General features: G+C 38.9%; 2 protein-coding genes and 1 long non-coding RNA gene across 3 annotated transcripts in view; 2 read left to right on the forward strand and 1 right to left on the reverse strand.

Annotated features, from left to right (window-relative positions):
• The window catches only part of RIOK2 (RIO kinase 2), a 26,283-nt gene extending 12,384 nt beyond the window's left edge, over positions 1 to 13,899 (forward strand). Inside the window, exons 6-10 of the mRNA XM_030567930.1 lie at positions 1,199 to 1,390; positions 1,988 to 2,080; positions 3,469 to 4,002; positions 5,331 to 5,427; positions 13,614 to 13,899. Coding sequence (XP_030423790.1) covers positions 1,199 to 1,390; positions 1,988 to 2,080; positions 3,469 to 4,002; positions 5,331 to 5,427; positions 13,614 to 13,775 — 1,078 coding nt within the window. The 3' untranslated portion in view covers positions 13,776 to 13,899. The remainder of the gene's footprint in view (positions 1 to 1,198; positions 1,391 to 1,987; positions 2,081 to 3,468; positions 4,003 to 5,330; positions 5,428 to 13,613) is intronic.
• LOC115654020 overlaps positions 7,172 to 23,032 on the reverse strand; it is a 24,966-nt gene continuing 9,105 nt past the window's right edge. Inside the window, exons 2-3 of the long non-coding RNA XR_004001075.1 lie at positions 14,122 to 14,224; positions 7,172 to 9,006 (exon numbers count right to left, since the gene is read on the reverse strand). This is a non-coding gene — a long non-coding RNA (uncharacterized LOC115654020). The remainder of the gene's footprint in view (positions 9,007 to 14,121; positions 14,225 to 23,032) is intronic.
• Positions 21,592 to 23,032, forward strand: part of LIX1 (limb and CNS expressed 1) — a 45,744-nt gene continuing 44,303 nt past the window's right edge. The window contains exon 1 of the mRNA XM_030567936.1: positions 21,592 to 21,887. Within this exon, the coding sequence (XP_030423796.1) occupies positions 21,806 to 21,887 (82 nt within the window). The 5' untranslated portion in view covers positions 21,592 to 21,805. The remainder of the gene's footprint in view (positions 21,888 to 23,032) is intronic.

The following is a 23,032-nucleotide window of genomic DNA, read 5'->3' on the forward strand; positions in this document are numbered from 1 at the left end:
TGCATACTGTGAGAAGTGTCGTTCATGTTACTATATAGTCTTTCCTTGGCTTCAGTTCATGCTCCCTTGTTCTTGTAATTGACTCTTAAGTTCCTACTCACCACTTTCAAATTCAGAAAGAAATCTTTTCTTTTTTACATACAGATTTTTGTGTTACAGCAGTAGTGCTGGAGGCAGGTAATCTTCAGTCAGGAGCGGTCATGTTGTATTTAATCGTTAAGTCATTTTGCATTATCTGACAAAATGATTTTTAAAACATTAAAATATTTTTGAAGTTTACATTTGAAAAGTTGATTTGATTTGTTTGCACAGCTAAACGCATAAGGCCAATTTGGTAGTGGATGCGACCTTTATACGTGTCCTAGTATCTAAAGTAAATCAACTGTAGTTTTAGAGCTGTCACATTCTAACACAGAGGTAGGCAACCTATGGCACGTATGCCGAAGGCAGCACATGAGCTGATTTTCAGTGACACTCATACTGACTGGGTCCTGGCCACCAGTCGGGGTCTCTGCATTTTAATTTAATTTTAAATGAAGCTTCTTAAACATTTTAAAAACCTTATTTACTTTACATACAACAATAGTTTAGTTATATATTATAGACTTATAGAAAGAGACCTTCTAAAAAGGTTAAAGTGTATTACTGGCACACAAAACCTTAAATTAGAGTGAATAAATGAAGACTCAGCACACCACTTCTGAAAGGTTGCCAACCCCTGTTCTAACATAAGGTAGGCATCTGAAGTGAGCTGTTTAATCAAAAAGGAATCAAAACCAAAATTTAAAATAATTGAATAGTAATGAAAAGAAAATTCCTTTCAGATTTTCAGCACTTCTCACACACACACCCCCTTTATGAAGTGAATTTAGTGCAGTGAAAGGTGCTACTGATGGACAGTTTCTTTAATTTGACAACAGGTAATGCATGACATCAACACTACAAGCTTTACCGCTTTTCTCCATCATTATTTTGCAATTCTGCTCTGGAGAAAATACTATAAAGGATAAAAAAAAAAAAAAAAAAAAAAAAGTTATTTTCCATACTCAGTTATTCTTAGGTCTCATAAGAAGTCAGCCAAAGAGTGCCAAATGTGAAGACGGGTGGGGTTTAATTTGCAATGGAATTGTGATTTTTGCTTTAACTTTTTATTTTCTTACACCCTTAATAGTTTAGATTTTTTTTTTAATGTTTTTAGGTGCCAAGTGCATCAAATAGAAGATCCTGCATCTGTGTATAGTGAATTAATGGAACTAATTGTAAAACTTGCCAACCATGGTTTGATTCATGGAGATTTCAATGAATTCAATCTCTTATTGGACAGCAAGGACCAGGTTACCATGATTGATTTCCCACAGATGGTGTCAACATCTCATCCAAATGCTGAATGGTATATATTCAGTCTCTCACAGCATTTTCAAAATCAGTTTGGCCATTTCAGATTATTGTAATTTATTAGCACTGATTATTCATTCTTACGTATCCACTCTTAACGGTCTTCTAGCAGTGTCATCTCGTACAATGAATAGTGCCACAAAAATATACTCAGTTTTATTTATCCACAGACATAAATGTCAAAATTTAGAGTAGACATATGATTTGGTTCTTGCAGATGTTCTCAGGAAGCCAGGTCAAACTTCAGTTGATACTGTGTGGTTCATTTGTGTGTCTTTTGGGTTTTCTGTTTTTCAGCTATGTGGTAGCTTAATCACTGTTTAGTAAAGTGGAAAAAAAGACAATGGGGATTTCCTTTCCAGAGCAAATGTGGCTAATAGAAAATGAAGTTTGACAAAGCTGGAAGAATACCTCATTTTCTAAAATTCAGAAAAAAATTAAGATGTGCTTATGTGGAACGATTAATACACAGAAGCTATTGAAGCTATGACAGTAACAGATATGAAGTAGAACTTGAGATGTTTAGAAGTATACCAAAATGCTTGTCGCTCTCAACTTTAATTCTGTGTAAAACAATCCTTTATTTTTCCAGGTATTTCGACAGAGATGTTAAATGTATTAGAGACTTTTTTAAGAAGCGTTTCAGCTATGAAAGTGAACTTTTCCCAATCTTCCAGGATATCAGGTGAGAAATGTAACTTGATTAGGAGTCTGATATTGATCAGTAAAGATGACAGAGTGCTCTCTGTACAAGTTTTATATTATGAGAACACTGGCCAAAATGTTGACAACTGGTTTTCAGTTGTATGCTGTTTGTTTAATGGCCTCCATGAAGTCTTTTGCTGGAGAACTGGGAAGACAGCCTTCCAGCTCTTTTCTTTTTCCTTTTCATTTTAATATAGGATTTTCTTGATTCTTAATATCAGAAATGTCAGTGCTCAGTCCACCCAAAATCATTGTAGGTGACATCCTGAAACTTCACTCCCATTTTACTACCATCAGGAAACCAGTAATGCCTGTGTTCTTGTAGCTTGGAAGAGGGCTCTTCCAAGACCTGATCCAAATGGTCCTCCAGGACACATTGCTAAGAAATGCCACAATAACACAGAACAGTATTTTTCTTACCCCTCAACCCAATTATTGCACTTGTGGGGCATTCTTTTATGTGGATTCATTCGGAGTGGAGGTTTTTCAAGAAAGTAAGTCATGGTCACTGCTTTTCTAAAGAACACATTTTTCAGGACTCAGATAATGAAAATCACTGAAGTATAGTTCTGTTTTGAAAACAACTGTATAAAAATGACACCTGTTATTCAACAGATCAGTTCATTGCCTATACTCTGTCATATCAGTTTACTTCAAAGTACATTTTTATTCCACTTAGAACAACGCTGCTTTGAAAGAGTGAGCTGTTGGTCTCTGTACTGCTGATGATGGGCAAGGCAGAGTTGTTTTCTAAGTTCAAAAGTTTTCAAATGGAAATTTGCTTTTTCAAATTTCATGTCTTTTTTTTTTTGAAAGTTAACACAAAACCGTTGTGAGTACATTTGATCTAGGCAATATTGGAAATAATAAACTCTACCAGGTTCTTTCAGTCACTTTTCAGAAGGGAACCACATTTTAACCAGAACATGCAAAATATATAACTTTTTTTGATAAGTGCAGAATTAGTGCTTCTAGATTATGTAATATAGTATAATACACTTAAGTCAACGTTAAATTATAATTACACTTCAGCGGAAGTGTACGGACATTGTTCAGTCATATAGCTGTAAATGCTGAAATCATCTGAGCATGTGGTAATTTCTTACACAAATGACATTGTACTTTTATTGGCCATATTCTGTCTTTTGTACTCATATTAAGTTCAATGAGACTGTCTTATTTATGTGAGGTTCTACTCAGCATGTGTAAGGGTAGCAGAATTATATACCTTTGGTAGTCCTTTAACGCTGGCAGTTAAATGATAGTGCACGCTGGTAGTCATTTCTTAAAAAATTAAAATTACTAAATTGAAGCATAAACAAACTGTTTCCCCTCAACATATTAAATCAATCTTCTTATCTTCTCCAGGAGAGAGTGCTCTCTTGACATAGAGATTGCCGCCAGTGGCTACACAAAAGAAATGCAGGAGGATGATGAACTGCTTTACCCAGCAGGTCCTGATGAGGAAGATTATAAAACAGTTTTTACACCACTTGTAGATGATCTTGATGGGAAAGTAAATTTGTATACCACAGAAGAAAACAAAATAAATTTCACAGGTGAATTGGAAGATGCCGCTGAAAGCAAATCCTCTAAAGTTTTGGTGGATAGAAGTAAAGAAGTTGATATAGCTGACAGTAGTAAAAAAACAGAAAGTTTAGATATGACTGAGTTCAGCCATGCTCTAGAAAAAGTTGAAGGGCAAATAATTGCAGGGAAAGCTAGTAATAATGCAGAGAGTTCTGCAGTTGATTTTTCTGGGGATGAAAAGAGAACTGAAAATACCACCAAAATTGAAGATCATATAGGTCAAGGAGAAGACCTGGCTGACAAAGAGTATGAAGATGAATGCCCTGGTCTGGTTGACTTGTCAACATTAAACAGAGAATTCAGGCCTTTCAGGTATAGATTCATATTGACTGTTTTGGAAGGCTTCCATTTTTTTTTCTCCTTTTCAGTAAATGAACCTCTTTCAAGTAGTTCAGCATGCACTGCTGTTCAGCCACCCCTGCTTAAATTGAAAATATATTTCTAATCTTAGAGTGAACATACGCTACTTTCCTTTTGACCAGATGTTAGGTAACCTATTGATTAGTATTACGTTTATACATTTTCTAGTGTGACAGATCAGTTGTCTTGCCCCAGAGTACAAAATGTAATAACTAGACTTGGGTGTCTGAGTTTAGTTCCACTTATCTTCTATAGCTAGTGTACACTTTTCTACTGAATATTTAAACTGTTTATACCAACGAAAAAGGGTTTTGTGGTGTTAAAATACTACTCCACAATTATTTGTATGGTGCAGTTTGTAATTTAAACACCGTTTCTTGAAGTGCAGTTATTCTAGTTAGCTGTGGAGCGCAAATCCCCTGAGATCCAATCATAATAACTTAGCTATTTGTTGTTCTGACTATCAGTTCCTTGCCTGTCCTGTTTAGAGATCATAATTACCTCTGTCCTAGCCCCTAGAGATGGGCGGACATGTAATAGAATGAGTACACCAATCAGTAGCCCCTTTTCCTCTTCCCATCCACAGCCCACCCAGTCAGTTTTGAATTAAATTATTTGTTGCCTGGACAGCATGGCATAGACATCAGGAAAACTTAATATTTAACTTACGTAATGTGCTTTACTAGCGAGGGAATTAGAAACATAGATATCGCATGTGTCACTTTTAAAGTTAGGAAATGTTGCCATCATGGTTTGTTAGGGTTTTTTCTTTGGCATGTCGGGAATGAAAGTAGGGTTGTAGTGAAAACATCATTCTGCTACATGTCATAGCAGACTTTGCTGACAGACAAGTTTTAGTACTGTTGGCATTGCAAAGCCAATACAGTGATACAAGAAGCAAGCCTGCTTGATTTTGGTTTTTATTTGGCTTGTTTATTTTTTTATATGTAAACTTAGCAAATTTGAAATGGAGATCATTGACTGAGCATAAATATAAAATATCACTGTCACTTAGTTTTTTAGAACACTTCTGGCATTTAAGGTTGGTCATTGTATCATCTTACAAATAAGATCTGAAAATCTTTAGAGGTTATAAGACACCTGTCATGTTGAAGTGAAGTTAATATTGCAAAATGTAAGTTTTTTTTCTTGTTATGCAAATATTGTGTTGGAAATTTAGACTGTATCGATAAAAATTATTAGAATATGGTGGATTGTAGCCAAAAGGATATTTGTCTTGTCTTTTTGCCAGATGAAATAATCCAATTTATATATTGTAGAGACAAAGAGAGTATGATTCACATCAATGAACACAGAATGAGAACCTTAAGTACCACCTCCACTGGCAGTTTCGGGAGCTGTTCAACAATTCCTCAGGTAACTAGTGTATACATGCTTTCTAGTTTACCTCTGTAGATTTTTAAAATTGTAAGATGCCAATGTTTTGTTGTTAAAACTGTCTTCCAACTGTAACTTGTGGGTCAGTCCAAATTAGTGTTATCGGATTCTGGTGTCTTCTGTGATTCCATGATCATGGAATTGTGTTCCAGAATCTAAGTTTTTTTTTTTTGTTTTAAAAAAAAAAAAACAAAAAACCTTAACATTTAAAATGAAGGTAAACTAAAGCAATTTTGTCTTCAGAAACTTCAGAGAGCCTGAAACCTTAGCTCCAAAGTGTGTGAATTGTTTCATATTTCCTTGGTTGATGTAACTTTAACCATATCTGCTATTTAAAGAGGAATTGTGCTCTTCAGAATTCAGAAGAGTAGTTGTGCTTTTTTTCTTTTTGCCTCTGGCAACCTTGTGATCTAAGGAGAAAGCATGATGCTCTTGTAGGCTTGTTTCTTCTAGCATCATACATTTTTCAGCAGAGAGGAATTTTAGATTGTGTATGTTCACTTGTGCCAGACAACAAACTTTTAGGCCTTATTTGTATGATTTTTATTTTTTTTTTTTGTGTTGTCTTGGCAGCATACTCCTAAATTTGCAGTCTCTGCCAGTGGAGATCAAAAGCATAAAAGATAGTGTGTTCACTCTCTGGGATGAACGTTGCCACCCATTCCGAGTGCCAGCAGGCTTTTTTTATAGCTTATGTATGAAATGGCATTGCCTGCATCCTGTGTACTTTCTAATCCCCCTATTAAACTTTTGAATTTGAAGTGTGACATGTACCTGGAATGAATAATGGCTCTTTCCTGGGATGTCCAGGGAAAGGAGGAGAAAACAGGGCCAGCTAATACCATTTTAAGTAATCATGTTAACCCTTCTTCTCTTCCCTCCTCTCCCCCCCACCCCCAAAATGGTAATGATTAGATCTCTAATAGTTCCCAAAGATTTGTTTGCCACCAGGCTGTGCTCATCTTTGGTTGCAGCTGCCAGTTAGATGTCCGACAACTTAAGTTCAACTCCAACATATGATACTCCTGGGGGAATTCTGTGCCAAAAATTAAAAATTGTGCACACAGTATCTGAAAATTCTGCATAAGTATGCTTATTTGCTTTGTCAAAATAACACAATATAATCATGCAAGTTTCAATTATTTTGGTACTTTATTGCAAAATATCTGTCAGTGAGCATGTCTGTAACAATACAGACCTCAACAAAAAAAAAAAAAAGATTGTGGATAGTGGTTTTTTGACTAATAGATTCCTTATAGGCATATTAATGTAGAACTTTGAGTAATTCATTTAAATTACAATACAGAACTGGATTTCCTGCCCCTGTCAGAAGTAGTGCAAAGGCTTGGGGGAGTTGAGGTAACAGAGGAGCTGAGGAGGAGGGAAGGAGTGAACCTGGAGGTGGGTGGAAAAGAGGTTGTTGTTTTTTTAGGGAGGAGGGAAGGGGGGTTGTTGGAGGGTTGGGAAGCCTCTCCCATGCAGCCCCTGGCTGACCCCAAGTCTCTCCCATGAGGTCAAGCACATCTGCCCCTGTCCCCACACTCCTCATCCCCATGGGTCTATGCATCCCCCATCCCCAGGCTCAACATTGTCACCCCACTAGCTCCTGAGTCCGTGCCTCAGTCTCTCTCTGCCACTGGCCATTCTGAACCCCAGTCTGTGGACCACCCTCCTTTCTCCCTCCCTCCCCCCCCCCCCCCCCCCCCCCCCCCCCCGCAACAGCCCTGTGTGCTCCATTCTGTCCGAACCTGGCTCTGCGGACAGGGTGCTATGATGAACTTCTACTCCTTGGGTCAATTCTGCAGCATTGGGTATAGAATCCCCCCCGCCCCCTGCAGAAAATGCATTTTGCCCCAGAAGTGCTGCAGTTCTGCCTTTTGCCCCCCAACCAGAGGCCATTGTGGCACTAGAACGGCCATCTGCGTTCATGCAGCTGGTGTTCTGGTGCCACAGCGGCCTCAAGCGGGCAAAAGGCAGAACTGCAGCACTTCTTAGGCAAAATGCATTTTATGCGGGAAAATACAAAATTATGTGGCACAGAAGAATTCTGCATGTCTGCAGATGTGCAGAATTCCCCCAGAAATAATATGAACTCTTTTACATGTAAAGCAACCACAAATCTATATGTTGGTAGTCTAACTATATAACATACAGTCAGTTTGTTCCCTTCCATTGCTTGTCAAACTTAAAAAAACAAAAAATGGTTTGGGAAGTAAAGTGAGAAGTAAATTTTAAAATAAGTTGAGGCAATTTGACCCACCCACCTCCTCTCTTCCTAGAAATTTCTTCAGCACCTTTCCCTAAAACTTTAGCGTTAAACCACTTCAGTAGTGTAAATTTGACACTCTGAAGAGAGAATTTTTATAGCTGTATTTAATACCTCTCTCACACACACACACACACACACACACACACACACACACACACACACACACACACACACAAAATAGCTATGCTGGCTCCTTCTGTCATACTTCAAATAAATGCAAGCTCATTTTAGAAAGCTCCCTGAAGGAAAGGATGGCTAATACTCTGTACAAGTTAACATACCTTCTGCTGCACCAGATGAAGAAATAATTCGGTAATTTCTGCTGAACACTTCACTAGTAAAATAACCTTACTATGGGTTAAAATCTGTTGTTGCTATAGATGCTTTCCTTTGTAAACCAAGTGAGATGGTGTCATTTGCAAATAGGAATAGGAAACAAACTCTGCAGATTCTCTGCACACTTTTAGAAATGTACCTTTATCCATACATGGCATATTTCATGAATCAAAATGTCCAGATGATTGTTGCAGAGTATTTTATATCACATAATAAGGGCACATATCCTAGGAATGTTTTGTTTACCAACTAATATATGACTATCATAATTATTTTGGTAGGCTTTCATTCTTGATAGATTGTAGCTTGTGTATGAAGGACTTCACTTGTTTGAAGAACAGAAGTGATTTTTTTCCTCCTATTAACTGATGTTTTCAAGTTGTTGTATTATTTCCAGAGCATTTGCCTGTTTTTTTAGTATATTTATCCATTTATGTATATGATGGATTAATTTTGTATGTTGGGTGTATTTATTGGAGTAATTCTAGCCAAAAAGTATTTTCCAGATCTTAAAAGGATGATTAAGAATGAATTTTCATTTAAATGCATAATAGTAGCCTGGAGTAAGAATTGTCACCTTTTTATTGAAATCCTATTGTCAGTGCTAGAAGGAACTTCAGGATTAGAACCATGTACTAACAGGCAGCTATGACTCCTGTGATAGTCCAGGAATCCTCTGGCAGAAGAGATGGACTGACAACATTACAGGCACAGTCTTTAAATTCTTAGAAATGAATGCAATTTTGCAGGTAGGATTCCAAAAAGAGGGAGGCATTACTGAATCCAGACAGAAGAAATTACAGATTTGAGATTAAAAAACCACTTGGTGGCAGCAGCGACCTTAATATGGATGTGGCTTTCCAAAAAAGCTACATGTCTTCATGGAAGTACATTAGCATTGTGCTGGCAAAAGCAGGAACTCTAATAAATCAGCAGGCCCAGATGAGTTGTATCTGTGGAATAAGAAGAGTGCTCTGTGTGGGTTTTGTAGCTATGTTAAAATAGGTTATATTTATGCATATGTAATTTGTATATAGCATCAGGAATTATATATAAACAGCACAGCATATAATATGTTCACATGTTGAAGAATGTCTAGAAAAGAGATACTAAGTTGATCAGCTATAGAAAATCCAAGCTATTTTAGGCTAAAAACATTATTTTGATGTGGAGACTATGTGGGCATCTTACCATACTCTCACAAACTTGACTAAGGATTTATTCAAAATGAGCCACCAGAGGAAAACTGGATTTTGCAAAATTTTAAAATAAAGCTTTGATCTATTCAGTCCAATGCATTCAACCTAGTCATCCACCTGTAGCATGATTATGAAGAAAAGACTTGAGATTTACTTGCTCAGGGCATGTAGGCTGGTATATGCACTTCAGTCTGAGAAGAATTTTTCCCTAGTGGTAGGGTCTGTGAGGGTGATAGGGTCCCCTATTTCCCATCTGCCTGGATCACTTAAGCATGAATTGTTAGGATCAGGTTGGCATATCCCACGTTACTAACTTCTTGCAATTGCTGCATGATAGGAATTGGTGGACCTTTGTCATCTTTTCTGGTTTTTGTCAGAGGAGAATGTGGAAGGTTAATATTCAAAGAAGCAGCATCTCGGTAGTATTGGATATGGTAGCAGAAATGTATCTGACCAGGTATTTCCATTTACAAACTGCAGCTTCAGTTCTGTTTTATTATGCTTAGTTCAAGAACCAATTCTATAAGAAGCTGGTATTAAGAAGAGGCAGGAGAAGTAGATGTGATGTTACAATTCATTTGTTGGCTGTTGAGTATCAGAGGGGTAGCCGTGTTAGTCTGGATCTGTAAAAAGCAGCAAAGAGTCCTGTGGCACCTTAAAGACAACAGATATTGGTGCATAAGCTTTCATGGGTACATTTGACAAAGTGGGCATTCACCCACAAAAGCTTATTCTCCGATACATCTGTTAGTCTTTAAGGTGCTACAGGACTCTGTTGCTTCTTGTTGGATGTTGGTACTTATAAACCAGCAGGAGAAAAGTTTCCATGGACCTGGGTAGCTCACATCAGGCATAATTATTCATTTCAACATTGACCTGCAAGAGGAGACACTCTGTATTCAGTGGAAAATGTTTGATGTCTCTGTATGACAGTAAATAGTTGTTCATATGTAATCTACTTTTTAAAATTTGATGTGCTTTTGCTTTTTTTGTGTTAATGCTGCAAAAGTTCTCCAGTTGGCTTGCGTACGTGTTGCCAGAAAAAACTCTGTACTATTTTGAACGACAAGGGGTAGAAGTAACTTTCAAATTTCTCCAAGCTACAAAATGTTAAATGGAATTGTTTGCACACACACAAAAGAGTCAAGTGTGAGGAAACAATAACTAAACAATTTTGTCCCTATTTATATTTAGAATTTTTTGAACGTGAACTGCAGCTTCCTCTCCCCCCCACCCCAAAATATCTTGAGGCTAAGTGCCCTAAATAGCCAGGGAAATAAGGGTCACTTAGCATGTAAGGGTTGGGTTGAGAAAGGGGTATCCTCTAAAGTTCATTTCCTGCACACAAGCTACCCTGGCAAATCTCCTCTTGTGCTATAGAAGAGTTACAAAAGGATTGCACAAAACTGGATGATGGGCAACAAAATGGCAGATGTAATGCGCATTGGCATGTAGGCTGGTATATGCACTTCAGTCTGAGAAGAATTTTTCCCTAGTGGTAGGGTCTGTGAGGGTGATAGGGTCCCCTATTTCCCATCTGCCTGGATCACTTAAGCATGAATTGTTAGGATCAGGTTGGCATATCCCACAATCCTGACAATATAAAATTATCGCATCTAAATTAGCTGTTACCACTCAAGAAAAAAATCTTGGCATCATTGTGATTAGTTTTCTGAAAACACCCACTCAATGTGCATCAGCAGTCAAAAAAGCGAACCATGTTAGGAACTATTCGGAATGGATAGATAAGACAGGAAACTATCATAATGCCATTATATAAATCAATAGTTTGCCCACACCTTGAGTCCTGTTTGCAGTTCTGGTCACTTCTGGAAAAAAAGTGTATTAAAATTGGAAAAAAGTACAGAGACCCCCCCCCCCAACAAAAATGATTGGGGTATGGAACAGCTTCCATATGAAGAGAAATTAAAAAGACTTGCTGTTCAGTGTGGAAAAGAGACTGAGGGGATATGATCGAGGTCTGTAAAATCATGAATGGTGTGGAGAAAGTGAATAAAGAGATGTTTACCCCTTTAAATAACACAAGAACTAGAGGTTACCCATTGAAATTAATAGCAGCTTTAAAAACAAATAAAAGAAAGTACATCTTCACACAACACACAGTCAACCTGTGGGACTTGGAACATTGTGAAGGCCAAAAGTATAACTGTGGTAAAAACAAAAATTTGAGTTCAAGGAGAATAGGTCCATCAATGGTTGTTAGATGGTCAGGGATGCAACCCTGGGTGTCTCTTAACCTCTGACTGCCAGAAGGTGGGACTACATGACGGGGGATGGATCCACTCAATAAATTGCCCTTGTCTATTCATTCCCTCTCAAGTATCTGGCACTGGCCACTATCAAAAGACAGGATGCTGGGCTAGGTGGACCAACTAATTTTGTGTTTCAGTGCTGAGGGTAGAAAGTGAGGGGTTTTTTTTTTATTATTTTTCATGCTTTGTTTTCCTCACACCTCCTCCCCCCCCCCTTCATGTAGAGCTGCATTGTAGAAGAGCCCTTGCATTCTTTTATATAATGCTGAGGTTGAAAAAAGTTTAGGCTTCAACTGCAGGCTGTTTTTGGTTTATAAAATGTGGTAAAATTAAATGAAAATGCAATTTTTGGATTAAACAGTGAAAATCACAATGGAAGTAATTTTGTGCCAGTCCTGTAGCAGTAGCAGCTTACTTCTCTCTGTGCTAGCTCATTTCTGCTGGCTTGCATGTTAAGGGGATGAAAGACAAGGCTGTGACATTCCCCACCCACACGTACAGGCCGGGTAATAAGTGATCCGTAGAGGCTGTTTTCTCTCTCTCAAGCCACAATGCGGTCTGACTCTTTACCTTAATTGCTCTCTTATAGTGTCATAATAGCCCTAAATTAGGAAATGCAAAAACTAAAGTTACAGTAACAACACTAAGTCAGCTACATTTTACACTCTATGCATTTTATGGAGTATATTTTACAATAAAAATAGTTTCAGTTACACATTTAACAGGAACAGAACATACCATATGTGCAACACAATCAGGTTGATGGTGCTTTTGAGAACTCGACTTCTGTACTACTTGAGTTGCTGTGGGGGTTTTGTTTTGAGGTTAGTCTACACGAGAAGTGTTACATTGGCACAGCTGCAGCACATCTGGTGAAGAGGCTGTATGTTGGCAGGAGAGCATTCCACACTGACATAGCACTAATGTGAACAGCGCTTAGGATAACTTGTGTCACTCCTAGGTGGCTTTTTCACACCAGTGAGTGACATAAGTTATATCAGCATAAGGGGTAGTATAGACCTTTGGCTTTACTTTTTTTTGTTTTCAACTGGTAAGTCTTTTAGCCCTGTGCCTAAGAACATGGTTTATTCTTAGTTCATGTCTGCCTTTCACTGAAGTTTAGGCTAATATGGGAGGTTGTTCTGTTTTTATGAAAGACTGATTTTTGTTTTGATGAGATGTATGAAGCTTGCCTCCTGCAAGTTATCCCAACAGAAGCAGCCACAGCTGTGGTTTGTGTCAAATTGGGTAAGGAGGAAGATGCATTATGATGTGTCAAAGGAGAACAGGCTGCAATATACTGCTAAAACATCCATCAATTACTTGCTCAGGCATGATTTTTCAAATATTGCAACTTCTTTAACTCTTCTCCCAACATCAATTAACTGTTTTAGTCCCCTTAATCAGGATCTAAGTCCCTTTCTAGTTAGTTCATTCTGAGGAATTAAGTGAAATGAGTTAGTTGAATTGTGTATGTTCTCCACTGCACAGCAATCGGCAGCCAAAATCTACTGAGCTGTGGTTTGATTTTTTTTTTTTATGTGCAGCTATTGCCATAATGATGGCAAGTAGGACCTAGCATGAATAAATTGTGGATGGTATGTATGAAAGCACTAGAAAACTACTGCCTGTTTATGTAAATGGCAGTTACTGTTGCTGTTCAAGTGACCATCTGTGTTTGAGGCTGCGCAGGACACACAGACCCACAGGGCAGGGACTATGTCTTCTTTTGTAAGAGCGTATACCCTAAAATGTTACATAGATTGCCTCTTTGCAGGGGAACAACTGAAGGAAGAATTTCAAATCACTTCTGCAGACAGTACTTTTTAAAAAAAAAAAAAAAAAAAGGGTGCCAGAAAATATAGCCACAAGCCAAATAACAAACTACCAAGGACTTACAATATCCACAAGGTAACTTTTTTCATTTAAAAAGGCACAAGTCTCCAGGCACCAAACTTCACCTTTTTTTTATCTGTGCATAAAGCACTTTTGGATGAGAAAGCACGGTGTAAATAAAAACTATTATGTCCTTAAAATGTTGTATGTCAAACAAACAATACTGATGCATGTGGTTGTGTTTATTTTTAGGAACTAGTGAAACAGAAGATAAAACGTCAACTGACTAAACAGCAGAAAGCTGCTCTGAGACGACGGTTACAGAAAGGAGAGGCAAATGTTTATACCAAACAGCGTCGAGAAAATATGTTCAATATTAAGTCAAGTTTGGATGCTGCTAGTTTCTGGGGCTAATGCATTATAACTTCCAGCGGAGTATTAGTATTTTTATCCATGATGCATAGATAACATACTTACTTTTTTTGGAAATTGAAATGTTTATATCTGTAGTCAATAAATTTCATTCTTGCTGTTGTAACCTTGTCCTTTTGTTTTGTAGTTTGAAACTGTAAAACCTATGATTGTCCCTAATTTTTAAATTAGGGACTCAATTAAACTGGAATAATGACCTTTTATAGGCACATTTTAGTGTGGATGTTTAGTCTGAAAATTGTCCATGAAGTATTTCTTCTTAACATGTTTGCAGTGACAAGAAATTGACAACCAGAATTATTCAACACGTCCCCGATACGCTACCCACCTGATTTATAAGCAGAGGTCTTTGAAGAATCTGTATCATGTGCACCTGAAGACAGTCAGAAACGAAGTAGTTTACATCCTTAGCAAGGACTTGGATTTTGTACCTGTGCAGAGAATAAGCCCATAATTAATAAGAGAGCTTTGCATCTAGCAACTCATTTATTTTACTCTCACTCCAAGCCTTCTTACATAAATCTTGCCCAGAAAGACAAGTAATAAAAATGATGTTGCATAGGTCTGGCAGGCACTCAGACTCTGAATTTGCCTGCTCAGTTGCCAATAAATACAGCTCTTGTACATCTAGTAATTTACCAGATAGCCTGTTGCAGATGATTCTGGAAGCTATATATCAAAGAACGTTACCATAACTTTCAGCACCTAATTTGCTCATGCATTTTGAAAACCTTGTGCAAACATACACCTCTTCATCCTTTAAGCCAGTGATTCTCAATCAGGGACTTGGAGGCCTCCTGGGAGTCCATGAGCAGGCTTCAGGGACTCTGCCAACCAGGGCCAGCATTAGACTTGCAAGGACCCTGAGCCCCCACCATGTGGGGCTCACACTAAAGTCTGAGCAATTTAGCTTTGCAGGGCTGTAGACAGGCTAGACTCACCCCTGTGGCATCTCCTGCTGGTTGTCCTGGGAATTGGTTCACTGCCTTCCAGCTACTGGCCCCCATGTCCCTCCCAGGATCCCAGTGCCCCTTTAACTGGGTCTATCCCTCTCAGGGGAACCCCCACCCCACTAGCCCCACTTTGCCTCAGTATTGGCTACTACCCAGTCTCCATCTAGCCCCTGTTCACTGGGGCAGACAGCAGTATCAGCCACTCATCATCAGCAAAGGGGTTTGGACCTGCTGCCTTTGGCTGCCCCCTGCAACTCCCAGTATCTCTTAGCCTAATGCTAGGCCACAGCCTGGGGCTTTCCAGGCAGGAGCTCCCCAGCTCCTCTGCCTTTCCCCAGCCCTGCTCCACGCTAGGTACCTTGTCTAGCTCCCTGCAGCCAGGCCCTTCTCCCTCTGCAGCCACTTTCCCAATGAGCCCAGCTTTTAGAGCTGCGGCTTTCAAGCCCTGCCAGGCTGCTCAGGGCAGGAGCAAGTAACTAGTGTTCTCTTAAGGGCTTTCCCCATAAATAAATCAAAGCCATATAAAATCTTGTTTGTTTGTTTTTTTGTTTTTGGCCTAGGCATTAGGCTTGCTTAAAGTAGGAGTTCTCAACCTTTTTCTTTCAGCCCTCCCACCCCCCGCAAAAAATCCACAGCCCTTGTGCCACAACTGTTTTTCTGCATATAAAAGCCAGTGCCCGGGTTAGGCGATAACAAACGGTGTAGTTGCCTGCGAGGCCCACACCACGGTGGGCCCCTGTAGCAGGCTGGTTTCTGTAGAAAGAGTAGAAATACATTCACCCAAACAACCTTAACTCTTCTCACGTTTTCCTTTAACCTTTCATCCCCATCACACCTTGTGTGTAAGGTGGAGACCTCACAAAGGAGAATTTGATATGAATTTGAAATTTACAGTCTGTGCAGGGCTGGCCTTACCATGAGACGAACCGAGGTAGTTGCCTCAGGTGCCAGACTGGGAGCAGGGCGGGGCGGGGGGAAACGCCACTAGGACCCAAAGTGTAGAAAATTGTCTGCTGCTGGTGCAAATGTATTCTCTCTGCTCTAGATGCACAGAGATGGTGGAGTGCTGTGCTGGAGGAAGAAGGGCACAAGAGACTTAACAGGCAGGCAGGAGAAAAGGTGAGAGGGAATAACAGAAAGCAGCAGGAGCTGCAGGGAGAGAGAAGGAGGAGCCTCTTATGTACCTCTCTATCACCCCCAGGAGCCTGGACTGATTAAGACTAGCTTCTCAGGGAGCTTCCTGTTTCCTGCTGCTTCCCTGAACCTACTTGAAGAGAACAGGCAGTCAACTGAAGTAGTAGGAGCCAGTTAGGCCCTTAAGACACTGATATCTTCCCTCAGGCCCTGCTACCAGTCTGCTTATTTGTCACCTTCAATTGAGTGTTGAGAGCCACTATAGCTGGCACAGAACAGCAGTCATGAGTGAAAGAAGAAAACGCCCCTCTGGGGCAGCATTCAGAAACAGAAAGCAAAGGAAGCTTTTCTATCTAAGCAGAAAGGAGCTCTCCTGAGATACATAGACACAAATGTTTATGGTGAGCCTTCCAGCCCCAGTGAGGATGTGAGTGGTGAGGAGATGCCTGATCTTCCAGTTAGTCAGAGTGCAGGGGACCTGGCAGCTACTGTGGCATCCATATCTCCATCTCAAATGGATGTAACCATGCACATTCCTGAAGAAAAGTGTTGATCAGAGAAGAATGTGGTGGAGGCGCAAGAAATAGCTGCTGCTGAGTTTAGTTCCTTAAGTCTAGGTGATCCAGGACTGTGGACCTACTTGAGCAGTAGCCTGAGGGACTTCCTTGTACTGCATGGGCCACAGTAAGTGAAAAACTTCATGTTCCCCAAAGGCAATGAAAATAGAAGTTTCCATCCAATACATTACTGGCACGAAATCCCCAATGGAGAAAAAGTAGAGGCCATGGCTTACGTACTCAAAAACCCAGAATGCTGTATACTGTTTTTGTTGCAAACTCTTCCAGTCTAATGTTCCAACCACATTGGGTTCTACAGGAACAAAAGACTGGGAAAATCTGACTAGAAATCTGGCATGCTGTGGGAAGGCAGCAAATCTTCAGAGAGCATTCCATAGATGGAAAGAGCTTGAGATGAGACTAAGGTTAAAGGCCACCATAGATGATCAGCATGAAGATAAGATTGCATCAGAGTCTCTTTACTGGCAAAATGTTCTGAAAAGGCTCATTGCCATTGTGAGAATTCTTGCCACCCAAAAACCTAGCACTGCGTGGCACTTCAGATCAGCTGCATGTGCCAAACAATGGAAACTTCCTTAAAATTGTGGAGCTGATGGCTGAGTTTGATGCTGTACTCCAGGAGAATCTAAGAGTCACCACCCAATAACACACCACTACCTTGGAAAAACCATTCAAAATGAGATCATACAGTTACTAGCAACAAAAGTCAAATAGAAGATTGTGGCAGATCTGAAGTCAGCAAGATATTACTCTGTTATTCTGGCTGATGTCACACTTGACATCAGCCATACGGAACAAATAACTTTAATGGTGTGTTTTATAACAAAAACAGAACCTAATGAAAATGTCCCTGCAATGGTGACTGTCAGAGAGCATTTTCTAGAATTTATTTACGATGATACAACAGGAGCTGGTATGACAAATGTGCTTCTTAAAAAGCTGAAAGATACAGGAATTGTGATAGCTGACATGAGAGGTCAGGGCTACGATAATGGTGCCAACATGAGAAGAAAGAACAGAGGAGTGCAGACACAGATCTAAGAGTTAAAACCGCAAGCTTTTTTATCCCATGCAGTTCTCATTCATCGAACTTGGTGGTCAGTGATGCAGCATCAGCTTCTAGTGAGGCTGCTGAATTTTTTAATGTAATTCAAAGCATCTATGTATTTTTCTCTGCATCAACTCATCAATGGCAAATTTTGAAGCAACATCTGGGAACATCTTCTCTGACACTGAAACTACTGAGTGCCACATGATGGGAAAGGCAAGTAGACGCGATAAAGCCTAACAAGCACCAAATTGGGAAGATAGATGATGCCATAGTTGCCATTATGGAGGACAATGCTATGACAGGAACTATTCGTGGGAGAACAGTGGCATAGGGAAATGGAATCACCAGAATCATAGATAATTTCAAATTTCTGTGTGGCTTAGTGTTGTGGCATGACATACTGTTTGAAATAAACGTTGTAAGCAAGAGCCTCCAAGGTGTGGACCTTGATATATCTGGAGCAATGGAACAACTAGACAAAACAAAGTCATACCTACAGTCTTACTGGTCAGATGAGGGATTTCAAAATGTTCTGAAGAGTGCACAGAAATTGGCAGAGGAACTTCACACTGAAGCTATTTTCCCACCCATTCAAGAATACAAGAGTTATCGAAGAAGACATTTTGATTACGAGGCATGGGATAATCCCATAAGAGACCCCAAAGAACAATTCAAAATTGAATTCTTTAACCAGGTGGTAGATTGTGCAATACAGTCAGTTGAAGAATGTTTCATGCAGCTCAAGGAACACAGCAGTATATTTGGGATGTTGTATGATATCCAAAACTCCTCACTATACCTGAAGAAGACCTATACCAGCAATACAGGGCACTAGAGACAGTGTTGACACATGATGATGTGCAATACTGATGTGAGTGATTTAGGTGATGAACTGAAAGCCCTTTCAAGATACATTTCAGGAGGATCAATTCCAAGGGCTGTTCTGGAATATATGTGCACAAATAAGATGACCACACTCTTTCCAAATGCTTTTGTTGCTCTGCACATACTTCTAATACGTCCTGTAACAGTTGCCAGTGGAGAACGCAACTTCTCCCAGCTGAAGTTAATAAAAACACAGCTGTGCTCCACAATGGCACAGGAGAGGTTGATTGGCCTTGCAACCATCTAAATAGAGCATGAGCTGGCCCAGACTGTGGACCTTCAACAGGAAGCACTTCAAACCTTTACAACCAAGTAGGCATGGAAAGCACCAGTTTGATTAGTCAAACAGATAAAAATGCCAGTGTTTGCTATGCAGACAAGAAAAGTTACATTTGCTTTTCAGGTGTTTGAAAGTTAAGTGTTACTTAAAATATTTGAACAAGGCATTTTTAGTAGTTAGTTCTCCTTTATTGGAGTAGGTAGCAGAGCAGTACCATGAGAGGAGTAGAACAAGAAGAAGGCAGAATTGAGACTTTTCAAAGTTTTGGCCCAAGCGAGAGGGGGCATGTGTGTGTCATTTGAGCTCCCCGTCTCAGGAGCCAAAATGTTGTGGACCGGCCCTGAGTCTGTGGCTATAGACATCTTAAATCTATTATACTTCCATAGTTTGCCTGCAGAGTCAAGAAACTCTAGACTGGACATTGGTTTTTTTAAGCACCTCTGATACATACGTATACATCACTACCCTATGCTTCTGGTATGCAAACTACCATTTGGATCTTGGCCCATCAGAGTTATAGCCTCAGACATAGGGTACATCTACCCTTCAATAAAAGACTCATGGCTCAGCTGACTTAGGCTGATAGGGTCAGGTTGTGGAAGTTTAAACTGCTGTGTAGACATTCAGACTCAGGCTGGAGACCAGCCTCTGGGTTCTTCTGCCGTTGCCGGATCCCAGAGGCCGGGCTTCAGCCCAAGCCCAAACATCTCCACAATTTAACTACCTTGGAGCTGAAAGCCCCACTAGCCTAAGTCAGCTGTGGATGTTTAATTGCAGTCTAGCAATACTGATAGTGATTCTATGAAGTCTCACAGCATGACCCCTTTCACTTTTGAAATCCTATTTGCAGTGACCCCAGCTTGTAACAGCTTGTATCTACCAGCAACGGCATATGGTCTTAAACAAAGCAGTAGCAGTTTACTGAAGAGATGTAACAGACACGTGCACTTCAGTCCACAGTATTTTATTAGTCTCGCTACAAAAGTAAGGAAATCCATGATTTAATTGGATTTTCAGGTTATTGATGTGATAAAGGTGTTTGTTTGAGAATTGTCTCTTGATGTTGCTGTGGTCAGTGATATTGGAGCAGAGTTAAGATTGTTTAAGTGACCTTAATTGTGTATTGCCATACTTTAACATTTGCAGGGTGTTGCATGTAATCTTACCTTTGAATATCTAGACTCTCTCACAATTATGTCTTTAAGAAAAGTTGTGATGTTGTCACATTCATCCTGAGAGATAAGACCTCAAAAAAATACTATAGTCTGGTTTAACTAGGATGATCCCTACTTTTTTCTAATTTAGACTTCTTATTCTGTTAGAGAACAAGTTTATTTTGATGCGTGGACATTGATAGTGAAATCTTTCAAATGGTTCTATTTATTTTTGGCACCAGTTACTATGCAAAGGTTGTTCAGATTGGTTCAGCTTTCTGTCAGAACGGAAGGGATTATGGAAATCCATGCAGTTTGTTTTTCAAAATGTTCCATTAAGTCTTTGAAATACTGATGGATGGCCATAAGCAATCCTTTTTACTTATTCTGCCAGTGTACTTGGATAGACACATCTCTCTTCAGAAACTGGAGTTAGTGAGGGAAGAACTGAACCTCAACTTTATAGCTTAATATATATTTATTAAACCTCTCTTTTGTCAGCAGCAGAATTCCTGAAATATCTGAAGTCATCGAAGGTCATAACGAAGTTTACACAAGACTGAACTTTGCAGTGCTCAGTTTATGTTTCATATGTGGTCATTCAAACAAAGTTTACTTTATTTAGAGTGAGCTTTGGGAAACATAGAGGTTAAGTCAATAACGTTCTTGACAGTCTTAACAAATTCACACATTTAGGACCAATGAGTATCTTGATATTATCATACTGGTTTAAATGACTGCATTTAAGGTAACTTTAGCACTTTTATGGTTTTGTAACCAATCAAGCCTCTTGAAAATCAATGAACAGCAAACAAAAAGGCATTTCTTATAGAGTGAATACTTAACTTTCAATACAATATGTGCCTAAAACTTCCAAGTAATTAGATGCAGAAACATTTTATAATGATATCTGCCAAGAAATGTGGCTCTTACCACCAAGAAAATGAAATAATTTGGGAATATAAGAAGAATGGAGAAGGGGCTATCCTTATTGACAAGATGTCTACTTTCTCCTTGCTTTAAGGGTTTGTTTTCATAGATGCTGTACTTTGTCCAAGATAAATATGTAAATGTAGTTTGATGTATTCACATTTTAATCTACAATACTTGGAGTTCATATCAAATTTATATAGTGTAATTTTGAGATTAATTTTCTTATGCACCCATATACTTGTGAAGTTCTCATTTTTTTCCTAGTATTTCCCCTTCCCCCCAAAAAAGGCAGCATAGAGGGGCATTACCATAAATGTTCTTGTCAAGGCAAATTGTTACTCCCTAACACCTGTATCCACATAGATTAATAGGGAGATACGTCAACAAAACATCAAGTCAGATTGCATATTCAACAAAAATCATCACAAGTAGTTTAATTTTTCTGCCTAACTCAATTTTTTTCCACCTGCGGTTTGGCCTAATAACGTAGAAGAACCTATACGATTTTTATTCTTAAAGTGAATGTGGCTCTTACCACATTGGGTTATTTCATTGCTAATATTTCTCTGGAGAGTTCTACAAAACTTTAGCTGGGTTGTCTAATGAGAACCTTATGAAGCTCAGTCTCAGCCTAACATTCCAAAAGTACATGGGGGGAAAAAACTTGTACTAATTCAGGGAAACCAAAACTATGTCTATTTCAGCACATGCAGTCAATATCTGGATGAAAGAGAAATGTCTTTCACATGATTAGCTTCTCCAGCTAGCCTGTAGGTGGGTGTGTTTAACAGAAGGAAACTGTAGGAATGAGCCTGTCAGACTGCCTTTACAGCTAATTAGCTCAGCATATAACAAAGATAAGTGAGCCAGGGAGAAGGACCCCGGGAAGGGTCTTTTGATTCTGGGTAATGTCTGATTGGCAGATGTTAAAAGAGAAGCGTTAGTAATCCAGAGCATCAATGAACTGCACAAAGTCAATACAGGACTGGAATAATTCAGGCATGAGGACACTTTGTGGGTACACTCTGGAAAAGCAGAATCAGGATGGACAGAACCTTGGAGTCTCTGCAATATTTAATTGCCCAAGTACTGCCTCATAGAGACCCTGCCCTTGTATTTAAAGACTGTAAGTACCAAAGAAAGTTTCTTGACTTCTCAAACAATAGTTTTATTAATGTCAAATTTAAGTATTTTACCATTAAGATACCGAGGAGCACAGCATATTAAGCAAAGAGTCTGATTTTATGGGACATAGATGATGCTAATTTAAACTGAAGCTATACTATCTTCTGCTCTTTTTTTGGTGATAATTGACTTAATACATTTCAAGTGTATATTCTAAAAGACTAATGTTCTTTCAAAACACTTCTTTGTAAGGGATAATTTGATTAAATTCAACAAACATTTTTGGATCCTGTGGTGAAATCTCAGAAAATGATGGTGTAATTCTATAATAAATATTTACTCTTTCTAACAATTAGTTTATTATATTAGACCAAGCATTTCATACATATATAGTTAAAATGTTTCCTGTAAAAATTTTCTAAAAGCTGAACTCTCAACTCTGAGCACTTCTATTGGAACAGATGTAAAGCAGTACAGTATGCTGCTGTTTAAACCACAGCATGCTGTCCTGCAAACAGACTGATCTTTTTTTTCCTTCTAAGACTTCTGAACAAACTAACTACATACTTTCTTTGTGATATTTTGTGTGACAGCAAATCTGTCAAACTGTTCAATTTTCCTTTCAAATCATATTAGTCAATTGCTATATAAAAGTCTTTATTTCAGCATCAGCATTAAACTACTTCATGCAACTTAGTTTCTGAAGCTAATATGATTAACTGCTTCATATTGAACTCATTCATCTCTTGGTAGCTCAGCTGAAATATATGCAGTTGAATTTAGCTCTCTATTCTACTGAGCCAGATTCTGATTCCCTTATTCATGATTTCAGTGGGCTGATTCATGGAGTGAGGTGTTTTTCTACATGAGTAAGGGTATCTGAATCTTTCCCATTGTTTCTTACCTAAATTCATATATCAGTGCCTGGAGAAACAGGAATTAATAAGAATCATCATCCATGAGCAAATTCAGCAAAACATTACTTTAGATTCCATTATTTTGCAGTTTCCTCCATGATGAATGGGATCACTTAGTTTGTTTCCTTAAAGGCAATTTTTAGTTTATACCATTGGTTTCTGATTGTGATATTATGGTGCTTGCAGGTGTAATTTTAAATCTAAATTGCTCTGTTATGTGCTGTAAAAA

This window comes from Gopherus evgoodei, chromosome 6 (assembly GCF_007399415.2).
Source record: "Gopherus evgoodei ecotype Sinaloan lineage chromosome 6, rGopEvg1_v1.p, whole genome shotgun sequence".
Taxonomy (NCBI): domain Eukaryota; kingdom Metazoa; phylum Chordata; order Testudines; family Testudinidae; genus Gopherus; species Gopherus evgoodei.